This window comes from Nyctereutes procyonoides, unplaced genomic scaffold, assembly GCF_905146905.1.
Source record: "Nyctereutes procyonoides isolate TBG_1078 unplaced genomic scaffold, NYPRO_anot_genome, whole genome shotgun sequence".
Classification (NCBI taxonomy): Eukaryota; Metazoa; Chordata; class Mammalia; order Carnivora; family Canidae; genus Nyctereutes; species Nyctereutes procyonoides.
In genome coordinates, this window is record NW_026575142.1 from 16873418 (window position 1) to 16893396 (window position 19979).

The 19979-nt window shown below is 35.2% G+C and overlaps 2 protein-coding genes across 13 annotated transcripts in view; one reads left to right on the plus strand and one right to left on the minus strand.

Annotated features, from left to right (window-relative positions):
* CFAP210 (cilia and flagella associated protein 210) overlaps nucleotides 1-7002 on the plus strand; it is a 41256-nt gene extending 34254 nt beyond the window's left edge. Inside the window, exon 10 of the mRNA XM_055307749.1 lies at nucleotides 6553-7002. Within this exon, the coding sequence (XP_055163724.1) occupies nucleotides 6553-6894 (342 nt within the window). The 3' untranslated portion in view covers nucleotides 6895-7002. The remainder of the gene's footprint in view (nucleotides 1-6552) is intronic.
* A 2804-nt stretch (nucleotides 7003-9806) lies between these two features.
* PPIG (peptidylprolyl isomerase G) overlaps nucleotides 9807-19979 on the minus strand; it is a 50209-nt gene continuing 40036 nt past the window's right edge. For all 12 annotated transcript variants that reach the window (XM_055308416.1, XM_055308421.1, XM_055308420.1 and 9 more), the window contains 4 exons: nucleotides 19667-19834; nucleotides 17169-17256; nucleotides 14453-14589; nucleotides 9807-14241 (listed from right to left, as the gene is read on the minus strand). In XM_055308416.1, the coding sequence (XP_055164391.1) occupies nucleotides 13134-14241; nucleotides 14453-14589; nucleotides 17169-17256; nucleotides 19667-19834 (1501 nt within the window). In that variant the 3' untranslated portion in view covers nucleotides 9807-13133. The remainder of the gene's footprint in view (nucleotides 14242-14452; nucleotides 14590-17168; nucleotides 17257-19666; nucleotides 19835-19979) is intronic.

Here is a 19979-nt window from a genome sequence, read left to right on the forward strand (position 1 = left end):
GACAAGTTGTTCCACATCTTCATCATCCTTGTGTTTGTGATCTCTTAACTATTTCTAGTGTAGTGATTTCTTGTATTGTTTTGCATTTTCCTAATGACTAAAGCTATGTCCTTTATTGATATTTGTGTGCCTTCTTTTAGGAGGTATGTATTCAAATCTTTTGCCAATTATTCAACTGAGTTTTTTTTTTCTTTTAAGATTTTATTTATTTGAGAGACGAGTGGGAGAGAGCACAAGCAGAGGGAGCGGCAGAGGGAGAGGAGAAGCAGGCTCCCCCTTGAGCAGGGAGCCCAACTTGGTCTTTGATCCCAGGATCCTAGAATCCTGACAGGAGCCTAAGGCTCCTAAGACACTTAACTGACTGAACCACCCAGGCGCCCCTGGGTTGTTTTCTTATTATTGTGTTTCAACGTGGTGGAATATATGTAACATAAAATTTACCATTTTAACCGTTTTTCACGGTACCACTTCAGGGCCATTAAGTGCATTTACTATTACCACTACCCATCTCCATAACTTTTTCATCATGTACACTGAAATTCTGTTCCTTTACATTTCTTTCCCCTTTCTCCCAGCCCCTGATCACTATTCTAATTACTGTCTCTATGAATTTGAATATTCCAGGGCAGCCCTGGTGGCTCAGCAGTTTAGCGCCACCTACAGCCCAGGGCGTGATCCTGGAGACCCCGGATTGAGTCCCACATCTGGCTCCCTGCATGGAGCCTGCTTCTCCCTCTGCCTGTGTCTCTGCTTCTGTCTCTGTCTCTCGATTAAATAAATAAAAACCTTTAAAAAAAAAAGAATATTCCAGGTACCTCATATTAATGGAATCATATATTTGTCCTTTTGTATCTATATTATTTTACTTAGCATAATATCTTCGAGATTCATCTCTGTTGCAGTGTATGTCAGAGTTTCCTTTTTTTTATTAAGGCTGAATAATATTCCATTGTATGTATATACCACATTTGTTTATACACACATCCATCAGTGGACATTTGGGTTGTTTCCATCTTTTGGCAATAATGCTTCTGTGGATATTGGTATACAAATATCTGTTGAGTCCTGCTTTCAGTTCTTTTGTCTATATACACAGAAATAGAATGCCAGATCATATGGTAATTCTAAGTTTAACTTTTTTTTTTAAATATTTTATTTATTTATTCATGAGAGACACAGATAGAGAGAGGCAGAGACACAGGCAGAGGGAGAAGCAGGCTCCATGAAGGGAGTCTGATGCAGGACTTGATCCCGGGACTCCAGGATCATGCCCTGGGCTGAAGGCGGGTGCCAAACTGTTGAGCCACCCAGGGATCCCCTAGGTTTAACTTTTTATTTATTTATTTATTTTTTAAATTTTTATTTATTTTACGATAGTCACACACACACACACACACACAGAGAGAGAGAGAGAGAGAGAGAGAGAGAGAAAGAGGCAGAGACACAGGCAGAGGGAGAAGCAGGCTCCATGCACCGGGAGCCCGACGTGGGATTCGATCCGGGGTCTCCAGAATCGCGCCCTGGGCCAAAGGCAGGCGCCAAACCGCTGCGCCACCCAGGGATCCCTAGGTTTAACTTTTTAAAGAACCACTTAACTATTCTTTTTAAAAGATTTTATTTATTTATTTATTTAAGATTTTACTTCTTTATTTGAGAGAGCGAGCGAGCACAGAAGCAGAGGGAGCAGCAGGCAGAGGGAGAGGGAGAAGCAGACTCCGCACTGAGCAGGGAGCCTGAAGCTGGGTTCGATCCCAGGACCCTGGGATCATGACCTGAGCCAAAGGCAGATACTTAACTGGGACACCCAGCTGCCCCAGATTTTAGCTTATTTTGAGTGAGAAAGAGGAAGCAGGGGGCAGGACAGAGAGTGTCCAAGTGGGGTAAGGGTCAGGAGGCACTAAGTACAGAGCCCTATCCAGGGTTGGATCCCAGGATCCTGAGATCATGACCTGAGCTGAAATCAAGAGTCAGATGCTTAACCAAGCCACCCAGGTGCCCCCTTAAATAACCATACTGTTTTCTCTCGAACACTCTGCCATTTAACATCCCAAACAGTAATATTTAAGGTTCCAATTTTTACAAATTCTCAACATTTGTTGTGCTCTAGATTTGTTGTTAATGGTTTTGTGGTTTATTTATAATAGCCATAGCAATAGGCTTGAAGAGGATTTCTCTTGTGGTTTTCCTTTGTATTTCCCTAATAATTAGTGATGTTGAGCATCTTTTCATGTTTATTGGCCATGTCTATTCAATCTGAAGACTCCTTTAGCATGTATTATAGCATAGGTGGGCTAGCAATAAATTATTTCCATTTTTTAAAAACATTTATTTATTTATTCATGAGAGACAGAGAGAGGCAGAGACACAGGCAGAGGGAGAAGCAGGCTCCATGCAGGAAGCCCGATGTGGGACTCGATCCCGGGTGTCCGGGATCATGACCTAAGCCAAAGGCAGACACTCAACTGCTGAGCTACCCAGGCATCCCACATGATTTCCTTTTTTTATGTGTTTGTGGAAATGTCTTGTCTTCATTTAATTGGGTATAAAATTACTGGATACCATTTTTCCCCAGCCCTCTTAATATATTGTTCTATGGTCTTCTGACTTTCATTGTTTATAATTAGAAATCTGCTGTTAATCATATTTTTGGTCCCCTAAATCTATTATTTTCCTCTTGCTGGTTTCAAAAATTTCTCTTTATTTTTGGCTTTCAGCAGATTGATAGTTTGACAGCCAACCAATAATGTGGGTGGAGTTTAAGTTTAATTCAGTGATGTTAAGCCAGTAATGCTTTTACCCCTGCTACACAAGCTGTGTGTGGGTTGAAGATGTTATTCTTAAGAACAGCAAATTCACAATTTCCTCCAGACTTTTAATTTTTGCTAAGCTCCCTGGGGTCTCCTGTGTGAATGTGTAGTTTATCAATGAGTCAAAGATGTCTATAGAGTTTATTATTTCAGCCCTTCTATGCCCATCTCACTCCCAGAATCTCCCCTTAAATTTCTAGCTACTTTGCTACCCAATCCAAATGGATTCTAACATCATTGTCCAGCAGACCTGTAAGTTTTCACCACTTGAGCTGGGGATTTAATGGCTTATAGGGTTGCTTGTTTTTGGAATTACTATAGTCTGGACTTTTATGGTTGAATCCTTGTGGTATAGTTTATTATGTTTCCTGCATTTCAGGTAAAATCCAGTTGAGGTCAGAAACAGATTCAAATTTTTTGGTTAAAATTCCTCTTATGTGGTGTTGTATACTTGCATCCGAAGGCACATAACGACTTGTCACTTTCTGTGACATGAACAGCCTTTGATTATTGTTTAGATCTCTTGGTTCATGAGGTGACAAGATATTGATAATCTCTCATTTCTTCTTATATTCATTTGAAGTCTTCAAAGAACTTTTCATGATCAACAGTTTGGTTTCCTTGAGGTTCAGTTTGTTGTTGTTTTTTTTTTTTTTTAGGTTCAGCTTTTAAAGACAGAATAGTTGATTCCTTTTATTTTCCAATATTCAAAATAATTAGCTCTCTAGAATCTTCTAAAGATGCTTATTACTTTACCCCCATCTGTTATAATTCTTAGGAATTTAAAACAGTACTTTAAAAGTTTCTTTATACATGAACCAACATTTCTCCAAAGAAAATATACAAATGGCCAACAGACACATGAGAAAGTGCTCAAGATCACTCGGCATCAGAGAAATACAAATCAAAACCACAGTGAGATACCACAATAGTCAGAAGGCTAAAATTAACAAGTCAAGAAATGACAGATGTCGGCAAGAATGCAGAGAAAGGGAACCCTCTTACACTGTTGGTGGCAATACAAGCTGGTGCAGCCACTCTAGAAAACAGTATGGAGACTCCTCAAAAAGTTGAAAACAGAGCTACCCTATGACCTAGCAGTTGCATTACTGGGTATGTTTATATCCATCAACACACACACACACACACACACACACACACACACAATGGAATACTACTCAGCCATCAAAAAAATGAAATCTTGCCATTTGCAACAATGTGAATGGAACTAGAGATATTATGCTAAGCAAAAGAAGTCAATCAGAGAAAGACAATTACCATATGATCTCACTCATTCGTGGAATTTAAGAAACAAAATAGAGGATCATAGGGGAAGAGAGGAAAAGATAAAACAAGATGAAATCAAGAGAGGAAGACACACCATAAGAGACTCTTAATCATAGGGAACAAACTAGGGGTTGCTGGAGAGGAGGGGGTTGGGGGGTGGGTAACTAACTGGGTGATGGACATTGAGGGCATGTGGTGTAATGAGCACTGGGTGTTATATAAGACTGATGAATCACTGACCTCTACCTCTTAAGCCAATAATATATGTTAATTAAATTTGAATAAAAACTTTTTAAAACTTTAAAAATTTCTCTGCTGAGAAAAAAAGAGAAGTTCCTTTATAAATCTATTTATGCTTAATGCATATCAAAATTGAGGCATTATGTGATCCATCCCTTCCACTGTCACTTCCTTTCTGTACTTCTTTTTGAAGGTCATTTTCTACTTTTTCTAACTCCTGATACTGTATTACCAATTCAACAAATAGCACATAGCCTTTTTTTTTTTTTTTTTTAAGCACATAAACCTTAACTTTGGGGCACCTGGGTAGCTCAGTCATTTAAACATCTTGCCTTCAGCTCAGGTCATGATCCCAGGGTCCTGAAATCCAGTCCCCCATAGGGCTTCCTGCTCAGCAGTGAGTCTGCTTTCCCCTCTCCCTCTACAACCGCCCCCCACTCATGCCTGCTGTCTCTCATAACCTTAATTTTGAATTGTAGCACTAATAAAAATATGGTATTTCATATTGTTATGGTTGTTCTATTTATAAATTTCAACGTATGGTAGTTATCAGGTTTGGGCTACTATTTTATGTGTTGGTTACTGATTTAGGAAAATATTTTCATGAATATTAAATGGATTCATAAGTAGAATCACTCAATTTTTGACAAACAGCATTTCTTAAAATGCTAAGACAAAAAGTTATCAGTTGGATTTCATTAAAATCACCTTATCTAATTAGTTAAACGAACAATGTTTTTGCAAATATAGAGAGTTATAAGAGAAAATTGTGAGATGTAAATTGGCTTTTGGTAAATTGCTTAGAGTACTTACTCCACCGAGTTCCAGATCAACCAGCCTACATTGATAAATGTCGCTTACTACAACTTCAAATTCCTGGAAAAAGAAAATGCAATTGGTTTAATTTAGTTCAGATATTCACTGCTAACTTAATCTTATGTGGCTGGATCACATGGTATATTGGACTGTCGTAGAACAGTGGATTTGAGTAAGTTCCTTCAGAATTGGGGACGGGGGAGGCCACCTGACTGGCTCAATTGGAACAACATGCCACTCTTGATCTCAGGGTCATAGGAGTTCAAGCCCCACACTGGGTGTGGAAAGAACTTTAAAAAAAAAAATAGCGGATGGGTTGAAGACAGTGTTCGGTAGGTCTTCTATACCTGCCAAAGTACACCTTTGTATAAACGGTAGAAACAGAATTCTTTTTTTTTTTAATTTATTTATTTATGATAGTCACACAGAGAGAGAGAGGCAGAGACACAGGCAGAGGGAGAAGCAGGCTCCATGCACCGGGAGCCCGACGTGGGATTCGATCCCGGGTCTCCAGGATCGCGCCCTGGGCCAAAGGCAGGCGCCAAACCGCTGCGCCACCCAGGGATCCCAGAAACAGAATTCTTAAGATTTTATTTATTTGACAGAGAGCACAAGCAGAGGGAGCAGGAGAGGGAGAAGCAGACTCCCCACTGAGCAAGGAGCCCAACAACATGGGGCTTGATCCCAGGATGTGGGATCATGACCTGCGCCAAAGGCAGACCCTTTAACCTACTTGAGCTACCCAACTTCCGCTAGAAACAGGATTCTAAATTCAGTTGATTTTTACCTAAAGTTCATGCTTTTCACTACACTGCTATATTGTTTGAAGATATGTCATTGCATAAGGCTATATATGCAATATAGCCACTGAGCCACTGCTTTGAGCATAGGACTGAGAAGCATGGGAGAATTTCTGAAATTATAGTATATACAGGTGCCCCATGAACAAAGGTTTGAACTGTGGTAGTCCACTTACACATGGATTCTTTTTTCACACATACACTGGAAGGTTTTCTGGAGATTTGCTACCATATGAAAACCTTGCAGATGAGCCAACCAGAGTCTAGAAATATGCCCCACCAAATTAAAAAAAAAAAGGTATATGCAGCATATAACACATATATGCATACAAATTGTGTCAACTTTATGTTATCAGTGAGGCTTCTGGTCAGCAGTAAGCTTTTAGAAGTTTTGGTAAGTCAAAAGTTATACAGGAATTCTTTACCGTACCAGGTGCTGGCATCCCTAACCCCCATGTTGTTCAAGGGCCAAGTGTAGTTAAGTCAGAACTTGTCACCTATTAGTAGGTTTAGAAAATTATATCTGCAACTTCAAATGCTATGTATATATAGAAAATTGATCTCACCACCATGACCTTGCATTTTCTTTCTTTCCCAAACAGGCCAAAAATAAATTTAATGCAAAGCAAGAAAAACAAGCAGAATTAGAGTATTCCAGACTTGCTGAAGCGCTTGTGGCTGAAAAGGAGAAGGAATTCCAAGATTATGCCAGAGAAGTAATTGAACTGGAGTCTGAATCAACAAATAAATATATTTATCCTCTTGTAAAAGCTGTACAGGAAGGACACGGAGGTGGCCGTGGACCAGTTTTTGTGGACAGTGGATTAAGACCCAGTTACCAGGCAAATGATGCCACTGGAGTCCAGCTTCCTTTTTATAACTCTCAGGGATCAAAATACAGTAATTTTCAAAAGTCTAAGGGAAGACTAGGTTTTACATGGTAGAAAAAAGTTTATTTTTAAGATTGTGAGGACTAAGTTGTAGCTAATATGAACTACAATTAAGTCAATTTTATGCTTATAATTTGTTAATAAATCTGCTTTTAAGTGCAATTATGTATATCTAATGGATTCTTCACTACCAAAGTTTAATAATTTGAATTCCTTTATTGATAACATACACAACATAGTGTAATTTTAGCCTTTAAAAAAGTTTTCAGTAGCATTTAGTCACAATATTAACCATTACCAGATCTAGTTCCAGAATGTTTCACTGCTCCAAATGCAAACCCTGAACCTAAGCAGTCACTTCCTACTTCTCTTTCTCTCCATAGCCTCTGGCAATGGATTGGCTCTGTCTCTATGGATTTGCCTATTTTGGATACTTCATATAATTCTATGGAATCATACTGTGGCCTTTTGTGTCTGGCCTTTTTCATTTATTTTCAGGTTTCATCCATGTTGTACCATTATCAGTACTTTGTTCCTTTTTATAGTTGAGTAATATTCCATTGGAAGAAGTTCTGTCTTCAGCAGAAATGTACATAATTACCCTTTAGTACTTAACTTTTAGTTTCAAACATTACCAATATTATTACTAACAGTAGGATTACAGAATTTATAACTTTTTAAAGTTTCTTTTGTAGAGTGTAACTTGCTAGACATGTGCAAATTAGTTTTTAAGTTACCTGAAGTAATTTCTCTACAAATAGTTATATGAGCAGTTTGATACACAGGTGACTGTGAGGGTGATGGCAGCCAATAGGACTCAAGGTTTTGAGTTGTACAATAATTTTCACATATCCCATTGGTAACTGTGTTTAATAGTGAAATAAAAGTTCTTTTCCTTTTTCACAGGGCTACTAAATTGTTAGGTAATTCTTTTGCCACCATGTAAAAATTACCCAGATGCTGGGATGCCTGGGTGGCTTGGTCAGTTAAGTGTGAACCCTTGATTTTGGCTCAGGTCATGCTCTCAGGGTCCTGGGATTGAACCCCATGTCTGGCTCCCTGCTCAGTGAGGAGTCTGCTTATCCTTCTCTCTCTGCTCCTGCCGTGTCTTTCCTTTTCTCAAATGAATAAAGTAAAAATTACTGGATGCAAAGGCTCGATGAACTAATAATATAATCCAGGAAACCTCCGCCATATATTTTTTCTTTAAATTTTTTTAGAAAGTACTGTACATTATTTAGGGGTGATTACTAGTTTTGGATGAAGCTATCTTCACATTACAAAACAGGAAATATGTTTCTACAAAATGGTTCATTTCATAAATGTTTATAACCAACTTATCAGAGTGACAAAAATTAAAGACATTACTAGTTTTCTTACTATGTAAGCAGTTTGATTGATTACCTTTAATTGGGCTGGTCTTTCTACTGGAAGTAAGCACATTAAAAAATAAAAACAAAAGGGCTATCCAAAGTTTCAAAATTAATCACAAAACAATTGCGTGTAAAGAACTGAGTGCAGAGCACTCAGAACAGTGGAAACAGAACTGCTGTAATTTTCCAATATAAGAAATCCAAAGCTAAAATGTGTGGCTAAGGTATTTTGGTATGGAGGGGGAAACCATGTAAAAATTATCAAACAGCACTTAAAAAGAAAAAAGAAATACTGGTATTAGGTTGGGAAAGATGTTTGAGAAGGAAACCTAGAAAGCAATGAAAATGGAAAAAGCAAATTGATACTAAAAGTATTTTAATACACAATTAATTTACACAGTTCATATGAAGCACTCACATTTTACATATTCTTCTGGCTAAATAAAGCATTTAAAAACACTCCAAAATTCGAGAATTTAGTATTACCTGTTAACACATACAAACCACTGAATGGTCAGAACATTTTTATCTAACCATATATTACTTTCAGTGACTAACTTTCAAGTTGGTGCATTTTCCCTAAATATATCTAATTTAAATAAAAATGAAACCAAACAAGAAACCAAAAACTAGACAATCTTTTACAAGTCAATTAACATCGATATGGCTTTACAATGTTAAGTGTTATATTAAAACTGGCAAGCACAGGATATAATACAGTGTTCCCAATGCTGAGAAATTTGGAGGAACTAAAAAGCAAATGGTAGCATTCCAGTAGACAATAATGCAAATTCCAAATCTAACCTTAAGTTTGCTGAGGCAAAAGACACATTGTAATCTGAAGCATTATGATTAAACATTTACATTAGAATTTTATCTCCAAACCTTCTGGAAATCATCACTGCTGACTAAATTCTTAAAGCAGCTCAGTATTCTTAAAACTCTTTGCTCAGTTTTTCCTAATACAAATTCTATATCCCCATGGGTAAAATAAAAGTATATTTTAGTTGATTTATCTTCATTATTTAGCTTTTAACAAAAATAAAGGTTGAATAACTAATACAACAGTAATTTTAAAAATACAAAACAAACTGTTATAGTTTATTTAATGCTTAACTATAAAAGTTGATAGTTTCAGAGTTTAAATTCTGTAAAATGCAGTTTGCAGAAAACAGTTTTAACAGTTACTAGACTAATGATAAAAGAAGCAGCATTTTGAAACTATATAATTGTGACAACAATTTTATTCCTAAATTTCATTAAAAAAATATACATCACAGTGACTTTTGAGCTAGGAAAAGAAGTGCATTAACTTCATTTGAATTTATCCCTTCCACAAAGAGAGCAGCCACAACTTTTAACATCCCCACATACAAATATCCAATTCATTTATCAATCCTTCAAAGTATTAGAAACACACAAAAGAGAAACAAAATACACAGCATGGGCTTTTGGTAACGCAGGACTTTGTTTTGAAAAAAAAAAAAAAAAGGCAGAAACACAACTTAACCCCACAACTCCTCCTTATACCTGAAAACAAAACCCCTCAACAATCCCTTCTCCAACCTTGCTGATGGACTTTTATTTATGTGATTTTTCTTTTAATATTTACTTCTTGTATCATACCACAGGCCAGTTTGCATGTCTGAAGCCTTTAAAGGTAGCTGGGAAACCCACTATGGGTAGGTGTCAGTCAATGCTGCACTTCCTAGAGTTTATTAATTTTTAACTATTGCAACAAAACAACTTTTCACAATAAACAGGTTATAAATCTATAATCCTTGGAGTTTATTCATCTGTAAATGTATGAAATACTAAACTGAATAATTACAATAAGCATGACCAGAAGACAGGAAATTACCCATTTTATGTATTTTTATAACAATCAACTATATATCATGTATAATATTTAAAGTACCTTCTGGTGAAGGTAAAGGGAACAAGTTACTATGGAAATTTACTATAAAAGATTCAAATTGTGATGAAAAAAATTGCTACCTGGAGTAAAGCACAGTGAGATACTAAAAAAACCCATACTAACTTGTTCCATATATTAACGTGAAAACAAATTAGAATCGTCCTTTAACATCACTACTCAAAATACCGAAACCCAATGTGTTCCTTTCTACAATATTAAGAAATGTTCACTTTTCAGTTTAATACCTTCTACCGGGCACAAGAATCAAAGGCCATTCAGCAAAGCCAATATGAATCAGTGCCATACTTGTACAAAGATTTATCAGACACATTCTTTGAAACTTCTGTGAGGGCTTTAAGGTACTCTATTAGAAACTACAATGGTCTTATGAACTCATTAACTGTGATTTAAAAATATTTTAAAGCAATCCAGCAGATTCTCTACTGAACATTAATCTCTCTGTAGTGTCAATTTCTGTGGCAGATGGTTTACCCCAAAAAAAGAATGAAATAATCATGAAAAAAAACTCAGAACTTGCCAAACAATAGAATAAACCTATTAAATATCTTTAGAGGATATCAAGTCAAAGATAGTTTGAGGTAAACCGTAAGCTCAGACAGAACTATAAAATCAATTTGACAGGAAAGAAAGAGCCGTCTTTCTGGAAAGAGGATATTCAAAATAAAAGCTAAAGGTGACACAACTATTAAAAATATAATAAAACTAAAAAAAATTAATAAAAGGACTGTTTGAGCTATGTGCTATTCTGATGCAAAGGCAGACAACATAGAGTTAATGCTGTTTAATTATTTTCTAAATGTTTTTTTGTATTCTGAAAATAAAATCTACCTGATTGTCATCTTTCAATTTCTTCACTATATCTGTTCTACTGTAAAAACTAACAGTTTTTAAATGTCTATAAATGCTTAGAATGGAGTTGCTCTTTTGAAAACCACAACAGAATACTACTTATAGAAATTACTTTTTCCCCTATGGTTACTTGTCTATAATTCTTAGTAAAGCTTTACAATCAGACAACATGTAATAAGTATTTTTACTTAGCATGGGTCTTTGTTGTTATTAGAAATCCTTTCTTAAATAGCACCTTTCTTAAAGCTCAAATAGTTTATAACGAGATTTTTAAAATGCAATTTACTGAATTTAAGACAATAACTAATTTAAGATATGTAACAGATTATACAGCTTGGGAACTCAAGGTAGGTTTGTGGTCAGTCTCTAAGAAATCAATCATCCCAGATTATCATAAACATCTATCACTTTTATCGTCAGGAAAAAAAATTTAGAAAAGACTTCATTGTGGATATTTGCTTCAAGATATTCCAAACAATCTTATAATCATTACCTATTATTCATTATGGAAACAACTACCACAATGCCAAATGTGTCATTACTGTATTAATCAATAATGGGAAATATGTTAAGCACTGCTTTGCTCAGTACAAACAGCACTGAGTCTAATTACTGGATTTACCAAGAAGTTACCCTGGTAAAAGAGCTGACACTACATTGACAAATATTAAAGTACAAAACACTCTAAAGGCTACTATTAATTTCTGAAATTTCTTCTCAAATGAGGAAGGTTTTCTGTTTGCTGGATGTTCAATATTTTATTTTTTATTTAGAAGAGAAATTACAGGAAAAAAGGCCACACATCACAAAAATAGCAATATACAACACACAAAATTCTAAATGGACTTTGGGTATCTTTTATTGTTTAACTCCGTAAGCTATCAAATTTTGCAACTTTCTACTCTACTCTATGTGGCAATGTTACACATGCCAAGCTAAAACAATGTTAACAGTAATGGTAGAAGGCCATCTGAATAGAAAGAAACCAGAGTCATAAACATGCTATACCCTATTGTGATACATATATAGAAAAGATGCATTTTCTTGCCATTTGAAATTCACTACTATGAGTTAGAGAAGCCAGCTTAAGTTAAAAAAAAAACAAAACATAAACAAAAACAAAACAAGTACCATGCAGAATTAACACTCAACTCTATATAGACCAGTGGCCAAAAAAGAGATCTCGGAAGTTAGTATGTCAATACTAACAATTTTTAGAATCTCACATAAAGACCTGCACAAGTGGTATGTTTTAGTGAGAAAAATATCTTCATTTTAGAGAAAGGTAATGAGAATAATAATAACGCAATGTTCCCCAAAGCAAAAATTTCATCTTTTGAGACCAAAAGCAACATAGAATTGAGAATTACAAGCTGAATTTCCAAGGTATAGTTCCTGTCAGATGCTGTATAACAGCAAATCAAACTTAATCCTATATCAGCTGAAAAAAGTAATTATTTTTGTAGACAAGTGAAACAAAACTAGTCAGGAAAAATATTAGTATGAATCAAGCTATTAGTGGAATTATAAAGAACATAGGAAGTGCAATATAAGTAACTTTTAAAGCACAAATTACTATAAAATAAAAAGTGATGACCTAAGATCTCAAATTATTAGGATCCTGCTTTTCTGTTTAATTAAAAGCTGCAGCCGCTGCAAGCCTCTATTTAAATGCAACCATAAAATCTATACAAGATTTCTTCTATCTAGTGGCTTCTAAAGATACTTTAATCATGAGAAACACAAGCTTCTGTAACAATGTATTCCAACAATCAGTTATGCTTGTTTTGAACTGGCTGATCACACAAACTGGGATGTAGAATAGGATACTTGCTACTGGCTGATTGTTGCAACACAAAAATGCATACATGAAATAGTTAAACACAGCACACAGTATTACACCAAAGTGTTTTTCTCATTTCAAGTTTATTAAAACTTTAGCAGTACAAATTATCCAGGTTGCAGATTATCAAAAGATCAACTCAATGAAGTCCACATTAAAAAAAAAAAAAAAAAGACAAACATAAACCCCAAAAACAATGAAAAGAGGAAAACAACATAAAGGAGATTCATCAGCAAGTCTCTAAAACTTAAAATTTGAGACAGAATGGAAATAAGTTTACACAACTCACTCATCCACTTTTGTCTTCATCTGTTCCAGGGCTTGATTCATGATCAAATTTTTTATTTTTATCATGTATGTGGTCATTTTCTTGACCCTTTGATTTTTGGTTTTCTTTTTCCACTGAGGATCTGGTCTTCTCGTCATCCTTATTTTTCAATGTGGAGAACTTTAATTCATTGTCCTGACTACTTTGTTTTATTTTTGAGAATGGACTTTGATCTCTCTCAGCCTTTTTTTCCCTGTTATTTGAGCTATTATGATCACGATTTTTAGAGTACATTCTCTTCTCACCCTCAGAATTTTCTTTTCTGTGTGAACTCTTACTTTCTTGGTTTCTGTATTTTTCCTTGTTTCTACTTTGACTTTCTTCCCTCTCTGAGCTCCGTGAATCTCTCCTTCTCCGTCTCCTATCTTTACTTCTTGATCTTCCTGGTGTTGCTCTTCTCTCTCGGCTTCGAGACCTTCCTCTTCTCCTGTATTCCTGTTCTCTGTATCTATGATAATCCTTGCTTCTGCTGCGATCTCGGTCATGGCTTCTAGATCGCACTCTTCTGCTCCTGTCCCTACTTCTGCTCCGTTCCCTTGTTCTACTGTTGTAACTGTGCTTGCCTTTAGTTGTATCACGCTCTCTACTCCTAGACTGTGCACGTCTATCTTTTTCCTTACTTTTATTATGATCATGCTCATTACTCTTTGATTCTAACTGTTTAGACTTCTCTTTACTTCTACTCCTTTCCTGATCTTTTCCTTTAGAATCAGACTTTTCTTTTTCTTTAATAATCTCATGATCCCTTTCTTTACTCCTTGACCTCATCCTCTTTTCTTCATGTCTATTATGCTTTGTATCTCTTTCTTTACTCTTTGATTTCTCTTTGCTTTTACTCCTACTTTTAGATTTGGCCCTTTTCTTCACTTTGTTTTTATTATACTTCTCATCTTTTTCTGAATTTCTTCTGATGTCTCTCTCTTTGCTGTTAGATTTGTGATCTTTAACTTTCTTTTCCTTTTCATTTTTTCTGTTTGGACTCTCAGACACATGCCTGTGATCAATTACTTTTTTCTCTTTTATTCTAACTGGGCTTCTTTGATTTTCTTTTATTTCATTTAACTCACTCCTAAAAAATAAGGAGAAAAAAGTTTTTTGGAAATTTTATTAGGAAAACAATGGTATCCATTATTAGCCAAAATGGCACTCTATATCCTTTAAAATATTCAGAAACAATTTAAATAGCTATAAATAAACTTTATGTACAAAAGTAAAAAACAAAACAAAACCCAAAAAACCAAACTTGTCACTACATTTGAAATAATATAGTTATTTCTTACTTATCCCCTTTGATCCATCTTTCACCACTTGATACCCTCATTCTTTGTGCTCTCTGCATCTCTTGCCTCCAATGTGGAGGAGTCTCACTACGTCTGAAACGATCCCTTGATCTGGATCTAGAAGGAGTTCGGTAACGCTTAAAAAAATAAAAAGGGAAAAAATTTAATGTATAAAAATATAAAAGCATTACAATAGCTATAGCATATACATTTCTAGGTTCAAATAAAATGTCTGATATTTCTATACCCTTTAAAATAAGGAAATTTCCTAATTTTCAAGAATGAAACCTGTGGAGCAAAAATACTCTAAACATTCACTCGACTATAAATTCCAAATAAAAAGCATTAACCACATAAATTCTAGCCACCCGTGTCCTCTCCACAAAACTGTCCTATTTTAGTTATGCTACTGGAGCATAACAGTTACAAGAACCCTTACAACTTGCCAAGTTCCAATTTGGAAATAAGTATTCTTGATATTTCAAGGCAAATATCCCATATTGTGAGAATAATTGAGTAAAGGCATAGATGTTCATTTATTCAAGCAATATTTACTCAGCTCTTGGAATGGCCAACAACTTTATTATGTATTGAGGAAACATTAGTGAGCCAAGACATATCTCGATTTTGCCCCTCTGGAATTGAATTCTACAAGGCTAAGAGAACCCATAGGCAGATATATATTCACAAATATTAACAAGCCTAATTCAGCTACAATTAGAATCAGTATAAAAGAAGTACAAAGTGCTCAGAAAATATATAACAAAGAGATCTGGCCTAGTACAGGGAAAGTTAAATGACAATTAAAATCTAAAAAACTAACAAACATGCATGAGGAATTACATAGGCTAGGGTAAGGAAAAGGTAAGAGTGTGAGGATGGATGGTTAAGGAAGAACATGTGAAACATAAGAAATAATCATATTTGAAGGTCCTGTGATGGGAAAAAACACTGCATTTTTTTTTTTTAGAAAAGATCATAAGATAGATCAGTATGGCTAAAGACAAAAACTGCCAGGGAAAGTAATACTAAATAATACTGATGAGGCAAGCAAGGACTAGTTTATGAGGTCTCATTGGATAAATCCAAAATTGTTAACATGGCCTAAGATTGATGGCAAAGGAGTGACATTTTCATTTTTAAATGAACATTTTGGATGCTGTTTAGAGAACGAATTCTATCAGTGATTCTCAAAATGTAGTCGGGGATCCCAAGATTTTATATTATATCATGCCATTTGCCTTTTTTTCTTTCACTCTCATTGTACAGTGGAGTTTTTCAGAGACTACGTGATGTTTCCATCTTTCCTTTCATAGCTAATGGAATGTATGCTTATACATTTTTGTATTTTAAACAGTTCTTGGTTTTAATTTTTAAAACTAAAATATCGATAGATATAACCCAAATCACAAAAGTTCTTTTGGGTTCTCAATAATTTTTTAAGAGTGTAAAGAGATTCTGGAACACCTGGGTGGTTCAGTCAGTTATGTTTCCAACTCCTGATTTCAGCTCAGGTGTTGATCTCAAGGTTGTGAGTTCAAGCTCTGCATTAAAAAAAAAAAAAAAGTGTAAAAGAGTGTAAAGAGAGATTCTAAGACAAAAATGTTTGAGAACTGCCATGAGAACAGTTAGAAGGACATTTCTACTTCAGAAAATATACAAAGGGAAACTGAATTAAGATGGTGGGAGTGGAGTCTGAGAGAAACAGATGGATTTCAAAGTATTTAGAACAGGTTGAAATGAAAACATGATTTGGTGATAAGTAAGATATACAAGGTAGTAAAGGAGAGAAATAAAATGATTTTGGGCTATAAGTAACTGCAGAGATGGTGGTGTCTAAAACTGAAAGTAGGAACCTAAAGGAGGATCACCTGGTCTGAAGAAGAAGTGTTTATGCTCAACGTTATCTAGACTGAGTTTGATGTGTTTGTTAAACAATTAGCTGACTGTCAAATTAAGTCTTGGTACCAGAACAGCAAATGAACCTTTGGTAATTATCAACATATAGGTAGCCACTGAAACTGAGTGATAAGACTGCCCAAGGATCAAAAGGATAAGAGTTGGAACCCTGAGGTACTACTATATTAAGGGCCAGTTATAGTAGCATTGGACATTTAAAATAGACTGGCCAAGAGACAGAAAGAAGATAGGATGGAAGCAAGTCGAAAGAGTATTACAAGGGGGAGATTAAGTAAGACAAAGGCTGGAAGGACCTATTGGATTTTGTGACATGTAGCCAACTGTGTATCAAGTGCTATTTTCAGCAGAATGGTTGAAGACAAATTGAAATGGTTTAGAAATAAGTAGTGAAAAAATAATATACCAAGTATATCCACAGTCCTAATAAGTCTTGAAAACACAAGACGATATTCAAATTCTGATGAGGAGAATCCAATAAAGAGAAAGAGGATGAAATATAAGCACAGGGTTAATTTTTATTAATTTTTAAAAAGATTAGAGATACAGTGATCAGGAAGTAACAAGGAGGCACAAGAAAGATACTCATCTCATTTTTACCATGTAGATGTAAAATCTATTACATCCCATGTATTTTCAGTCTGGAAGTACCAACACAAAGAAGTTACTATAAAAAGAGAACATATAATTCAATACCCCTATTTTAGTTACTTATGTATAAAAGAATATTTAAGAAACACTCAAATTATTTAAGATAAATGCAATATTATTAAGATTTCTGGGAAAAAGAATCACCTACCCTTGGTCCTCTTCCTTTAATTTTCCTGCCAGACCTAGTAACTAAAAGTCGCCTCTGATATGAAGCAGGCTGGGAGTTAGGTGGATTACTAGAAGGAAGCAAAGGGAAAATTAAAATATACACAATTCAGTATTACTCAGCCAACAAAAAAAATGCAATCTTACCATTTGCAATAACGTGAGTACAACTAGAGGGTATAATGCTGTAAGTCAGAGAAAGAGTTATCATGATTTCACTTATATGTGGAAGTTAACAAGACAAAGGATCATAGGGGAAGGGAGGAAAGAATAAAATCAGATGAAATCAGAAAAGGGAGACAAACTATAAGACTCTTAATAATGGGAAATAAATGGAGGGTTGCTAAAGGGATGGGGTAACTTGGTAATGGGCACTGAGGACGGCGGTGCTTGATGTAATGAGCATTGGGTGTTGCCTGCAACTGATAAATCACTATACTTCTGAAACTAATAAGATACTAATTAGATTTAAATTAAAATATTAAAACATAATATAAAATGAATCTGGAGAATATAGCTTTACTGATCTAAACTAATAAATTTAAAATCTTATACATAATCAGTGGTTTTCAATGTTATCAATTCCTAGTAGGTAGTATTTGGAAAAGTATGGGAGCATTTTTCGACTGCCAATGACTAGAGAGTGCTACTGGTACTTATTGCCACAAGTTAAGAATGCTAAAATCTTATAATGCACGAGGATGAAGAACTATTCTGCCCCAAAATGCCAGCTGTGTGCTGAGAAACACTGTTAAAAATAACCTTTCTAAAGGTGAAATTAACTTGACAGTGTTAAGGAAAATCATCATAGAAGAGCGGACAGTGTTAAGGAAAATCACCATAGCTCACCAAAGGCTGTATGACACTAAGAATAATTTTAAAAGTATCTTATTTGAGGTGCGCCTGTGTGACTTAGTCAGTTGAGCATCCAACTCTTGATTTCAGCACAGGTCGTGATCTCAGGGGGCCTGGGACTGAGCCCATATTGGGATCTGCAGGGAATCTACTTGAGATTCTTTCCCTCTGCCCCTCTTTCCACTGGTGCACACACACTCTCTAAAATAAATAAATAAAATCTTTAAAAAAACAAAACAACCCCCTACCATCTTATTCCAAAGTAGTTTATAATCCTATAAGCAACTGTTCACTGTTAAAAGAACTATAGAAGGGCAGCCCTGATGGCCCAGTGGTTTAGTGCCACCTGCAGCCTGGGGTGTGATCCTGGAGACCCGGGATCGAGTCCCACATTGGGCTCCCTGCATGGAGCGTGCTTCTCTCTCTGCCTGTGTCTCTGCCTCTCTCTCTCTGTCTCTCATGATTGAATGAATAAAATCTTAAGGGGGAAAAAAAAAAACTACAGAAAAGAGTAAGTACTGAGAAATAAGCAGACACAAGCTGATGTGAATTAGCAAAATGTTTATATCCTGGTTTACACCAAAATAGGAAAAGGTTTTCAAAAAATAATGAGTTAATATTTAATTAGTACCAATAATATTCATGTAAGTTATGTTCGAAAAGTTCATTTTTAAGTAGTTCAAACATTCTCTCTGCAATAATCTATTTCCTTAAAAATATCCTTTCCTAATACTTAAGGAAAAATTAACTCAATCCAATCCATCAAAATTACCCCAAGTTTCAAATAAGTTTTGGGTTTTTGTTTTTTGTTTAAGATATTATTTATTCATAAGAGACACACAGAGAGAAGCAGAGACACAGGCAGAGGGAGAGGCAGGCTCCTTGTGGGGAACCTGATGCAAGACTCGATCCTGAACTCCAGGATCACGCCCTGAGCCAAAGGCAGAGAGATGCTCAACCACTGAGCCATCCAGGCGTCCCTCAAATCAGTTTTTTTTTAAGCTAAGATTTATTTTTATATTTTTACTATATTGTGTAAGTATAGGGGAAAACTCAAAATTTTATTACTTTTATGCTATAACAACACATTTCTAATAATAAATAAAATGATTTCAATCTTTTTTCTACTGTTGGACATAATTATTAAAATGATTTATAAAGAACAGGCCTACTAATACTAATAATGTGAATTTATGTACAAAATTTTCAAAGAACTTGAATATGGTATCAATTTTCATTACCACAATACTATAAATCAGGCATGAAAAACAGCATTTTTGCCTATTAGACAAATTGGAAAATAAAGGTTCTTACTTGCTTATAAGTTTAATATATACAAATTACACAGTAAGGTACTTAGCTTGTTTTAAATGGAATTGGTCTGAAATTGCCAAAATGCTAACAAAGGCATTTTGTGGTGCTTATTTTTCAAAAAAGTAACTTTTACTCAAAATCTGTTTGAATTCAGTTCTTCTTTTAAGCTACGTGGTTAACAAAAAGGAGCTTTGCTAACATTATCCTATAAAAAAAGATTTCAATTTAAGACAAAGTCATCAATTAAATCTTGTTTAAAGTGAAGACTTAAAAGACTGTAGAACACTCTACGAGACAGACACATTAACATACCACTCTCTCTCTCTCTCTCTTTCTCTGTTTTTCCTCTCTTTTTCATCAGCTTTAGGAGGACTTTTTCTCATTAGGAATCTATTTTCAGGTATAGGAGGGATCTCTTCTGGACGGACAGTAGACTGGGGTTGTGCTTCAAGATTTTCAGTCTCACTTTCACTAGATGCACTTAACAGAAAACACACAAAACAAATTCCATTTCATTATTATGTATCTATCCCAAATTATTACAATATATATGCCATCCTGCCCACTCCCCCACAAAGATGCAGTAACATAGGGAAAATCCTCCTTTAGTCCCCTGACAAACCAG